This window comes from Sus scrofa, chromosome 1 (assembly GCF_000003025.6).
Source record: "Sus scrofa isolate TJ Tabasco breed Duroc chromosome 1, Sscrofa11.1, whole genome shotgun sequence".
In the NCBI taxonomy this organism is placed as follows: domain Eukaryota; kingdom Metazoa; phylum Chordata; class Mammalia; order Artiodactyla; family Suidae; genus Sus; species Sus scrofa.
This window is the reverse complement of record NC_010443.5, coordinates 239,362,467-239,375,149: the sequence shown is the minus strand read 5'-3', so window position 1 is coordinate 239,375,149 and position 12,683 is coordinate 239,362,467. Positions and strand designations below refer to the sequence as shown.

The 12,683-nt window shown below is 41.8% G+C and overlaps 1 protein-coding gene across 4 annotated transcripts in view; it reads right to left on the bottom strand.

The window, feature by feature from the left end:
* The window catches only part of TDRD7 (tudor domain containing 7), an 82,931-nt gene continuing 76,839 nt past the window's right edge, over window positions 6,592–12,683 (bottom strand). For 3 of the 4 annotated variants that reach the window (XM_001924680.5, XM_013993678.2, XM_021066290.1), the window contains 2 exons: window positions 9,785–9,945; window positions 6,593–7,060 (listed from right to left, as the gene is read on the bottom strand). In XM_001924680.5, the coding sequence (XP_001924715.1) occupies window positions 6,840–7,060; window positions 9,785–9,945 (382 nt within the window). In that variant the 3' untranslated portion in view covers window positions 6,593–6,839. Of the gene's footprint in view, window positions 7,061–9,784; window positions 9,946–12,683 lie in introns of all 4 variants that reach the window. The other variant, XM_013993677.2, reaches the window with a different exon arrangement.

The window sequence follows — 12,683 nt, the reverse complement described above, 5'->3', positions numbered from 1 at the left end:
GGGGTGGGAGCCAGGGGCGGGCCCGGCTTCGCACTGTCAACGCGCCCCGCCCCGCCCACCGCCCTCTCCCTCCTTACCTCTCCCTCCACTCGGGGGCGCCGCGGTGCAGCGACAAGTCCCGGCCAGGGCAGCGACACCCGCTGGGGGCAGCGCGGGGCAAGGGCTTGGCTTGACGTGGCTCTGTGGCCAAGCGGGTGCACGTTGTCTCCGGTCTGCGTCTCAGCTTCCCCATTTGTACCAGCCGAGAGTTATCTGGAAAAAGGTGGGGTGATTTTCATTCCTGCGGGGTCTCAGCTGTAAGAATCGGTAGGTTCTTGGATAGAGCAAAGCCAGCCAAGTGGCTGCTGCACCTTTACCTCTTTTGATTGAAGCAACGACCAGTCCCATCTTATTAGCAGCCCAGCTAGGTCTGGTTTGAGCATAAGTTTAGTCACGATCACTTTGTGAACGCGTAGTTCCAAGAGAGTCAAATGCATTCTATACTGGAAAAATGGAACATTCAAAATGATGACTCACCCCCCTCCACAAAACCCAACTTTTGTTTCTCCCAGTTTTATTGAGATATAATTGACATACAGCACTGTATGTTTAAGGTGTGCAGCATAATGATTTGACTTCTGTCCATCTTGAAATGATTATCACAAGTTTGGTGAACATCTATCATCTTAGACACAAAAAAAGATTTTTTTCTTGAGAACTCATAATTTTTTCTCGTAAAAACTTTCATTTATAACCCACAGCAGGGTTGATTATATTTATCATGTTGTGCATTTTATCCCTGGTACTTATCACTGGAAGTCTGTACCTTTTGATGCCTTCATCCAACCACCCCGCAAACAAAAATCTGATCTCTTTTTCTGTGTGTTTTTTTTTAAGTATAATTGACTTACAACAGTTGAGTTCCTTTTGCACAACAATGATTTGATATTTCTATACATTCCAAACTGATCACCATGATAAGTCTAGTTACAGTGTGTCACCATACAAGGATATTACATAGTTATTGACTGTATTCCCCACCCTTCATGCCCTTGCCTCATTCATTCTGCTACTTGAAGTGTGTACCTCTTAATCTCCCTCACTTATTTCTTTTCTCCTTCCACACTCCCCCCAACCCCACCTCTGGCAATCACCTATTTGTTTTCTTTAACTCTGTTCCTATTTTATATTAGTTCATTTGTTTTAATTTTTTAGGTTGCTCTTGCGATATTATACATTTGACTTTAACTTATTTCACGTAGCATAATACTCTGTAGGTCCACCCGTGTTGCCATAAATGGCAAGGTTTCATTCCTTTTTTATGGCTAATATTCCATTACATATTCTTTATATATGTATAACAAATAATATAGATACCTATTATGCATAAGAATATTCATATATATATATTTATACACACACCACATCTTCTTTATCCATTCATCATTGATGGGCATTCAGGTTGCTTCTATATCTTGGCTATTGTAAATAATGCTGCAATGAACGTAAGGGTACATACATCTTTTCCAATTAGTGTTTTTGTTTTCTTTGGACAAATACCCAGGAGTGGAATCGCTGGATCATATGGTAGTTCTTTTTTTATTTTTCTTGAGAAATCTGCATACTATTTTCCAAGGTAACTACACTAATTTATATTCCCACTAACAGTGCAGGAGTTCCTTTTTCTCCACATCCTCACCAGTACTTACTGCCTTTTTGATAACAGCCATCTGACAGATACTGAGGTGATAGTTCACTGTGGGTTTGATTTGCATTTCCTTGATGATTAGTGAGGTTGAGCATCTTTACATGGGCCTCTCGCTTATGTACATATATGTCTTCCTTGGGAAAATGTCTATTCAGATCTTTTGCCCTTTATTTATTTATTTATTTTTTTGGTCTCCTTGGGGCATATGGAGTTTCTGGGCCAATGGTCAAATCTGAGCCCTGAGCCATAGCCTGCATGGTAAAAGCAGGATCCTTAACTCACTGTGCCGTACTGGGGATCAAAACCAATCCCAGTGCTCCAGAGACCCAGCCGAACCTGTTGCACAACAGTGGGAACTTCAATCGGTTTTTTTAAAAATGGTGAGTTGTATGAATTCTTTATATACTTTGGATATTAACCTCTCACTGGATATATCATTTGCAAATATCTTCAGTAGGTGGGATTTAATTTTGTTGATAAATTTCCTTCACTGTGTAAGTGTTGATGTAGTCCCATTTGTTTTGCTGTTTCCAAAAGCACCACCTTTTAAAAAGGCTGATATGTTTTCCAGAACAAACCATTTAAACCCAAACAGAAACTTCAGGTGTTTTAATTTTTAAAAGGGCTCATAAGAAAACGGAACCCTCCTGCACTGTTGGTGGGAATGTAAACTAGTACAGCACTATGGAGAACAGTTTGGAGATACCTTAGAAATCTATACATAGAATTTCCATATGACCCCCCAATCCCACTCTTGGGCATATATCCGGACAAAACTCTACTTAAAAGAGACACATGCACCCGCATGTTCATTGCAGCTCTATTCACAATAGCCAAGACATGGAAACAACCCAAATGTCCATCAACAGATGATTGGATTCGGAAGATGTGGTATATATACACAATGGAATATTACTCAGCCATAAAAAAGAATGATATAATGCCATTTGCAGCAACATGGATAGAACTAGAGAATCTCATACTGAGTGCAAGAAATGAGCCAGAAAGACAAAGACAAATACCATATGATATCACTTATAACTGGAATCTAATATCCAGCACAAATGAACATCTCCACAGAAAAGAAAATCATGGACTTGGAGAAAAAACTTGTGGCTGCCTGATGGGAGAGGGAGGGAGTGGGAGGGATCAGGAGCTTGGGGTTATCAGATACAATTTAGAATAGATTTACAAGGAGATCCTGCTGAGTAGCATGGAGAACTATGCTTAGATACTCATGTTGCAACAGAACAAAGGGTAGGGGAAAAAATGTAAATGTAATGTATACATGTAAGGATAACTTGATCTCCTTGCTGTACAGTGGGAAAATAAAATAAAAAATAAATTTTTTTAAAAAGGGGGGCTCATAAAAAGGAATTTGTTGAGTTCCCATTGTGGCTCATTGGGTTAAGGACCTGACATTGTCTCTGTGAGGATACAGGTTAGATCCCTGGCCTCGCTCAGTGGGTTAAAGATCCGGCATTGCTGCAAGTTGTGGTACAGGTCACAGATATGGCTCAGATCCAATATTGCGGTGGCTGTGACATAGGCTGGCAACAGCAGGTCTGTTTCGACCTCTAGCCTGGGAACCCCCTAAAAAAAAAAAAAAAAAAAAAAAAAAGACAAAAAAATCTTGTTTCCATGAAAATGTATTCCTACAATACAAAGTCCTCGTGTTCTAAGAGAATTCTCTTCTCAAGGGGCACGGGCCATATATTTTAAAATAATCCAATGGTATAATATTTCAGATTTATAATTTTAAACCCTTTTGTTGTGGACTCAAACATTTATGAAAAGAGTATACGACATAAGTGAGCAGGTTTCAGAATTTTTATTTTGAGATTAGGAAACAACACTGCCAGCAGCCAACTTGTGCCTTTCTGGGTCACAACTCCCCCCTAAAAGTGACCACTTTCGTGACTCTTAGGGTAATCACTTCCTTGCTTGCCTCTTTCCTCCATAGTTTATCTTCATTTGCTCAGCTCTGTGCTGTGAGGTTAACTTGTGTTGGTTCTGGTGACTGTAATTTGTTTACTCTCCTTGCTGTGGAAGTTTCCATTGCATAAATATACCACAGTTTTAAAAACATCCATCTTACTATTAATTGACATTTAGGTTATCTCTGGGTTTTAGTTATTACACACAGCGCTGTGAACATTCTTTATCAGTGTATCCTCTTGCATGAGCCTTCAACATACTTGGAATTAACAAAAATGGAAACATTTTTTACCATTCTGGTACATGAGTTGCGGTATTTCATTGAGGTTTGAATCTGCATTTCCATGTCCTGTTGGGTTAAGCATCTTTTCACATTGATTGGCCAGTTATATTTCCTCTTCTGTGAAGTGTTTGTGCAAATGTATTGCCCAGTTTGCTTCTAGATAATTTTATTGAATATGTATAATCTATTTACCACTATATGTATATATACAGCTATATTTCTCTCTCTCTCTCCAACCTGGGCTTTGCTTTTTCACCATAATATTACATAATATTGTCTTTCATGAATAGGTATTCTTCATTTTAATGCAGTCTGGTACAGCTGACCCTTCAACAACACGGGTTTGAAATGTGCAGGCCCACTTATAGACGGATATTTTTCAATAGCAAATACTGCACTGTCCCCAGACGGTTGAGTCCAAAGATGCAGAACCAAGGACATGGACAAGCTGCATCTACAAGATCTGCCTGTGAAGTTACAAGGGGATTTTTCATGGGAGGGAGGGTTGGTGCCCCTAACAACCCACCATCACCATGTTTAAGGGTCAACTGCATGTCAGTCTTTTCCTTTATTATTAGCATGTTGTGAGTCCAGTTTAAGACATCTTTCCTGCTCCTGGATTATAACAATATTGTCCTGTGTTATCTTCCTACAGTGGCCTTTCAGATTCAGGCTTTCAGTCCACCTGCAGTTGATGTCTGAATATCGTATGAGGGAGGGGGCAAGTCTCATTTGTTTGTCTGTCAAACTGTCCCAGCACCAGATTAATTTTTCAGTTACATCAACAACACGATCAACTGCTTTATTTTAAAAATAGAAGCAACTCTAAAGTTATTGAAATAGAAACCACCTCTTCCTTATCTGTAGAGTTTGAAGATCTCTGCTGGTTTTGTTGTTGTTGTTGTTGTTAGGGAAATAAACCATTATAAAAACCATTTACACTACTTTATTTCACTTAAACATTTGTGGGTCATGAAAGTCTTATTTTATCATAAGCGATTATTTAAATCATTAGCATAAATAATCCTGACTTTTGAATCCCTTTAATTATAAATATTAAATACAAATTTTAGGAGTTCTCTTGTGGCACAGTAGGCTAAGAATCTGGAATGGTCATTGCAGAGACTGGGGTTGCCGCTGTGCAAGGGTTCAATCCCTAACCCAGGAACTTCCACATGCTGTGGGTGGGGATAAATGAATAAATAAATAAATATATAAATGATTCATATTTTTTAAAAATATAAATAAAAAATACAAATTTTAAAAAGCTGAAAAGACAATTTCAACACATTTTTATAGAAAAACTCCAAACATTTGGTCTTTCTATTGTTACTTTTCCTAGATATTCTCAAATAATAAGCAAATGATTTTAAGAATTTTTATTTCTGGCCTGGTCTTCTCTAGTGAAGTCCATCCATATTTCTAATAATTTATGCATGTCTTCACACAAAGGTTGATTAGTTTAAACTCAGTATATGTTCAAAGTCACAATTTTAAGCTTCCCAGTCAAACTGAGTAAAGGGTCACCACACTAGCCTCTTAGACCTTAAGACTTGGCTTCAAACAATGAAAAGTAAGAAAGGGAATATAAAAGAACAATACAATTTAAAAATTGTACCCCGCCCCAAAGCAAAGTACCTAAGAATAAACCTAGGAGTTGCTGTTGAGGCACAGCAGAAACAAATACGACTAGTATCCATGAGGATGTGGGTTTGATCCCTGGCCTTGCTCAGTGGGTTGGGGATCCGGTGTTGCTGTGGCTGTGGTGTAGGCTGGCAGCCCTAGCTCCGATTCGACCCCTAGCCTGGGAACTTCCATATGCCACAGATGCAGCCCTAAAAGACTTTAAAACAAAACAAAACAAAACAAAACTGATCAAGGAGGTGAAAGACATATGCTGAGAACCATAAGACAACATCGGTGGGGAGAAAATGAGCTGCAGGCTGAGGGAACAGAATAAGTAAGAAGCGTTTGGAGAGGAGCAAGGCTTGCTTTGGAATATCAGTAGTCCTGGATCAACATGCATGGTGTTTAGGAACCAGAAGAAGGTCCAGTGTGGCTGGTGCTGGGACTTGTGGAAAATGAGGTTGGGCAGGGAGACTGTAGAAGACCTGGCTGTTTGGTCCAGATGCTCTGGGCAGTGAGAAGCCACCCAAGATTGGGGTGATGGGGGTGGTGGGTGTGCTGGTTTGCCTGGGCTCTTCTTCCAGCAGCACCACTAGCAGTGCTGAGGTGCTGAAGACTCAGGAGAGACTTCAGAGGCGTTGCTGACCACTTGCTTTTGGTCCCAGCACTACCCCAGGGAAGCACCAGGTCATACATAAAATTCTCCATCTAACTGGAGAAGAACTGGAGCACCGCAAAGAAGGCAACATGAATAGAAAAAGAAACTCCTCACCTTAAGATCATAAATGATGGGAGTTCCTGTCGTGGCTCAGCAGAAACAAACCCAACTAGTATCCATGAGGATGTGGGTTCAATCCCTGGCCTCGCTTAATGGGTTAAGGATCCAGCGTTGCCGTGAGATGTGGTGTAGGTCACAGACGTGGCTCAGATCCCACATTGCTGTGGCTATGGTGTAGGCTGGCAGCTGCAGCTCCAATTTGACCCCTAGCCTAGCAACTTCCATATGCTAGGGGTGCGGCCCCCTCTCCCCCAAAAAAATCACAAATGAGAAATAAGATAGTTTTTATACTGATAAACATTTTTATTCTAATATTATAGTAATAAGTCAAGTGCAATTCTCTTCTGTAAAGTCAACTCTGTTAAAACAAAACTTGTTAAATATCTTTCATTAAACATAAGCATATTCTTTTCAATCTTTCACAGCAGCCAGGCCATGTAGCAGAGGTAAGATTTTCTTTTAAAGCCTACTACATTTTGTTATTGCTAAAAAATCTGAATTAGTTGTCAAGGTCTCAGAAGCAGTGATTAGTTAACTTTGGAAAGCTCTACCAGATACTCTGACATAAAATCATGAATCCAGATATCTGTGTCTGGCAGCGATGTGTCCACTAGATAGACCACTACTTTCCGGTCCCAAGGGGTAGCATTTTCTATAACCGTCTGCACCAGTGCCACCAGGGGTTTCTTCTCCACATGATTTCGAAACACCATCGAAGCCTCCTCAGACCACTGGTTGCACTTCACTCCTGGGAGAGAGACAGGGAGTTTGAAGGGCAGTAAGAGTCAAATGAGCCTTTCTTTGATCCATTATAACGGAAAACCATTTAATCAATCTTAAAGTAGCATAAACATACCAGGTTAGACTGGCCTAACTGAAAAATAGATGCTGAACAAAGTATATGTAGATATAGACGGATAATGCAAAATAAACTATCACTGTCGGTGACAGGACTCTTATTTACAGAGGTTTTTTTTTTTTTCCTAATGTAAAAAGAAGAGGGAGGAGGAAAGGAAAGAGGAGGTGAGGCGGGAAAAGGGGGAAAGAGGAAGAAGGAGAATTAATACTTAGAGTATATTGATTTTTCAAATTTACAGACGACATCGCAGTCAATGCATTGGATTCAAAGTCTGGAGACTCAGTTACTATTCCCAGCTCTTCCTCTGTCAAATGGTACACAATACCATGTACCTGGTTGGGCAAACCAGGTGAACTCTCAGGCCTCAGTTTACTTATCGTGAAATAAAGTGGTTGGACCAGATGAATTTTAAGTCCCATGTATTTCTAAATCCCTCTGACTTTTAAACTTGAGAGCTCAAGTTAGAGAACTCTAAATAGGTTTTAAAACAAAAATTGAAATGACATGAATTTTTCAAGAAATGCTAATAAACTAACAATTTTTTGGGGGGTCTTTTTAGGGCCACGCCTGTGGCATAAGGAGGTTCCCAAGCCAGGGGTTGAATTGGAACTGTGGTAGCTGGCCTACACCACAGCCACAGCAATGCAGGATCCTTAACCCACTGAGCAAGGCCAGGGATCAAACCCTCATCCTCATGGATTCTAGTCGGGTTCATTCACCACTGAGCCACAATGGGAACTCCTAAACTAACATAAATTAAGTCTACATATGTTAGATTAGATAAACTATAAATTATGGCCCATAGTATTGAAGATCTAGGATTTAAAAAACCTATCAGTGAGTGAGCTGAATTCTTAGATTGTTATGAATTTCCCACGAGAGAAGCCTAGAAAAGTGTGTAATCTGCTTCCTCAGTGACAGTAACAGAAGCTGAGCCTCCCAGCACAGACTCAAATTCAGTGAAATAAAGTGGCTGGAGTGTCCCTGGCATAGAGTGGCACCAGGGACTGCTGGCCAAGACGCTGGGCCTGGGGATGACACTGCCCTGCATATGTTCCCACCGGGTAGTTTGACTGTCAGGTTTTAACAACATGTGTTGTGAGCAAAACCTGAACATTAAAAAAGTGAAAATAAAAAATGCATCCATTAATTCTGAAGAAATCATTTAGACATTTGAGTCCAAAACAGATCAAAGGTACCACCATCTTTGGTTCATATCCGTCTACCATGGGAGTCTCCTTTGAGCTCTAGCAGGGAACACAAAGAAACTGGCAAATACTTCAAACTAAGGCTATCTTCAATAAAAGCTGCCAGTAAGAAGAATTTATACATAATTTCTCTCATTTCTGGGATCAAATCAGTTCTGCCACTGCTAAGTGTATGGGGTGAGCCAGGAGAGGGGGTGGGTGAGGAATTAGGGTGACACCATGTGGTCACAACTCCCCATAGCCCAGCAGAGTGGCACGCAGAGCTCAGATGCCTGGAGGTGTTGGCACCCCTCAGCCCTTCTGGCCTCCACAACCGCTGCCAATGCCCACAGGTCTCCGGGTGGAGTGTCACCGAGGTGCTCATGCTACCTGCTGGTAGAGGGCACACTGACATGAGCACTGCTTTTGGAAGGGAAAACAAATCTCATTGGACAGTATCATACAGAAGAACTACTCTACACCCGGTAAGTCAGCTCCTCAGATCTTATGACAGGCAGTCGGCTGGTATGGATGTGGTGGATCATTTGCATGCTGTTAGCTGCGACGTAAATGGAAACTCACTTGGCCATGAAAATGGTCATATTCTACAACCCGGGAATGTTTTATAACTGTGAAAGGCCACTGTGAAGATGCATTATAATTTATGCAATAAGTTATGAAATATTAACTGTGCAAAGTTCTCTTCCAGTTGGCTATTTATTTCCTTGTTTCCATTTGTTTGTTTTGGCTATTATAGATGGCTGTGGGGTTTTTTTTATTAATACTACAGTAAAAGTGTAAACAACCTAAATGTTCAACAAGAGGAAAATACTGATTAAACAGAATATTGTGCAGCTATTAAAAATCATTATCAGGACCATCAAACCACCCACCCCCAAAGAGGGAGAAAGCACTAAATGAAGAAAGCAGAGTGCAATACTGAACCTGTACTAAGATTATAGCTTTAGAAATATACGTGAATGGAGTTCCTGTCGTGGCTCAGTGGTTAACGAATCCGTCTAGGAACCATGAGGTGGCAGGTTCGATCCCTGGCCTTGCTCAGGGGGTTAAGGATCCGGCGTTGCCGTGAGCTGTGGTGTAGGTCGCAGACGCGATTCGGATCCCGCGTTGCTGTGGCTGTGGTGTAGGCTGGCAGCTATAGCTCTAATTCGACCCCTAGCCTAGGAACCTCCATATACTTCAGGAGCGGCCCTAGAAAAGGCAAAAAAACAAAAATATATATATATATGAAACCAGAGACAGAAGAAATATGGAGAAACAGAAACAGCAGGTACAGTGTGAGGGCATGACCTTGAGAGATCATTAAAAATGATCAATGGGCCACTGATTCTGTACTCCAGAAGTTCCCAGGACAAAATGACAATAGGAACTATCATGGCATGACTTCACATTCCCCAGAAATCACCTGCTAGTTGAGCTGTGACTGCTTGGAACGGCAGCTTTCGAAACATGTCCACCAGAGGCTGCACTTTTCTTATGTTGACTAACTCGTGCTTGCCATAGTCCAGCTCATACACGGACACCAGCCCATTGGTCAGGATTCCTTTTAAAAGCACCCTGTGCCACCTAGATGAGCAATGGATTAAAAAAGAAGAAAAAGAAATACACAAATTCAACACCTGCTTTAAGGGTAACCCTAGAGGATAAAAAGAAAAATGAATACGCATTTGTTTATCGAAATATAAAACCATACTGTTGTGGACGTTTTTATGAGACTGCTGCTGCTTTTCCCAAAGGTTACTACTCTCTGCTTTGCCACTGGCTCATTTGATGGGCTCTGTTCGCACGACATCCTCTCACAGGCCTCAAGGAGCTAATAAAGGAGAACCACCACTAAGCAGGAAGAAACAAGGGCCACAGAGGACCACGAGGACAAGGCTAGTGGATCCCTTCACTCTGAAGAGGAGACAGGAGACAGCCACACACGTTTGGGAAAAGGTCCGTGCGGAGAAGCTGGAAAGAGGGGCCAAAGCAGGACCAGGTCAGGCCGAGGACACACATGAGAAGAGCACAGAAGACTGCAAGGCATGGCGGTGGAGCCGGGCAGCTCCCCTGCGGCTGGCAGGTGGGGTGTGGGGAGGAGTGGAAGAGAAGTCAGACTGGGAAGGCAGGCTGGGAAAAGAGAACAAAAAGTTTCGAATATATTTTAGCTCTCTATGCCTCCGGCATCACCATTCAAATGAGAAAAACCTGGACTTCAAGGTTTGCGTAAGAAGGACCATTTTAAAGTCCTGCAGTCCTGATGACATGAGTAAAGACTATTATTATTCTAAGGAAAGGAAGACTGTTCATAAGGTCTAAAAGGAAAGGGTCTCAGCACCTGAACAGTGCGAGTCAGGCTCTGTCTTGGGCAGCAGACCAGACCCAGCCACCTTCCGAGATGGGGTTTTCAGCCACAAGTCCAGGTGACAGGAGGCCTTTCACTACAAAGCACGGCTGGTCTGAGGCTGGCCAGGCTGGGCTGATTCTCTAGGCAGCACATACTGGTGGAAAACAGCTACAGGGGACCCACACACAGAGCTGCTAAAGGGTGAACTACAGTAAAAACCATCAAGAGGCCGACTCCAAACACTGTATGTAATTAGGGGGTTGTGAGAGGAGCTCCAGAAACCTTCAGATGAGCTCAAAGCGCAGCAAGCAATAATCCATGAATCACAGAGTCAATGGGGACACAAAAAGCTATTAGAATAAGTACATGAGGTTTGGGGGCCAAAGAGACCTGAACTGGGGTCCCACCTGGGCCATTCTGCAGCTGTGTCACTCTGGGCTCTTCACATAACCTCTCTGAGCCTCAATTACCTCATGTACACTGTTTAGTTCTAATTTACCTGCACATTCATTTGGCATATAACAGACACTTGGTAAATGGCAGCCATTGTCATTATAAGAATTATGAAAATGATGATAAGCTGAGCAAATAAGAACTTCAGATGGATGTGAAGTTTCCATATTGGAAATGCTGGTTTGGGGCATGTTGCTAATTCGTGTAAGTGTGAAAGGAGGTTAAAAACATTTCGTTTCCACCAATATCACTGTCTTTAAATGGTACAGGGCTGATGGTTCATGCTTTTCGAAGTGAGAGGTACAGAGCAATAGGTGAAAATAATCAGAAAACCTATGCATTGCATGTCTACTGAGCTTTCAGCTTTCAAAACTAATAGCTTAAACAAAGGCTTCAGTTTTGACCACATTACCAACTTCAGTGCAAGGCTCCATGTGAATCACCTGGAGTTTGCTTAAAACACAGAGTCTGGGATTTTGCTGCCAGACATTCTGACTCAGAAGGCCTGGTGGGGGAGGAAGGAGAATCTGCATTTTTAAGAGGTTGTCCAGGCGATTCTTAAACTGAGACAGATTCAGAAACCAATGTAATCAAAAGTGACCTTGAAACTCCTAAGTCTTCACCTACCAGAGCAGGGAGCAAGGTTTAGTAAAGAGTCTTGGGTTGTAAGCCAGAAAGAAGCTCTTAACACTTTTCACTGATGCAGTGCATAAAGTTTCAAAAAAATGGGAGATAATCTGTTTCTATATATATAAGACATCCCTTGATTATCTGGGATAAATTAATTGATTAAAGTCCCCAAATCCTGAGGCAGACCTGTTGGACCCAGGGGGGTGGGCGGTGGAGTCTGAAGTCCCACGTGACAGAAGGTCTCCAAAGTGTGGGTTCTCCTCACACAGCCCTCGCCTCCAAGTAGGACCCCCCACTACTGATCACCATTAAGCTGCTCTTCAGATAGCAGCTGGCATTAGCTTGGCTTTAACTGAGATTAAACTCTCCAACAGCAAAGAGTTCTGATGAGGCAAATTTACACAAACAATGTTTCTGTACTGAAACCCATTTCTGGTTACGGTTGTAAATGACATCACATAGTAACAATATTTTTTTAAAGATGCAAAAGCTTGCGGCATATAAGTCGAATGTTTTTCAGAATGAGAGCTATGACACATTTCACTTTTAAGAGTTGAAAATTTTTTTTTCTCCCATAAAATAACAAAGTTTTATAAATGACTATGCTTGCTATCTTAAGAATGAATAAAAGCATTTTATAGAAAAAATAAGCAGTTGACCTTTCAAACTGAGTTTTGAGATGTGTGTGTGTGTGTGTGTGTGTGTGGACAGGTAGGGAGCGATACAGTTCTGTGTTCTGCATCATCAAAAAAGCTTGCTCCTTTCCCCTAAAAAAGCTACAAACAGGACAGGCTGGGGCACTCACTCCATGGGGCAAAGAGCTTCCATGGAGTGAGTGCAGGGCATGGTGTGAGGAGCTTGGGCTTCCTTGGGTTGGAACCAGCACATACTG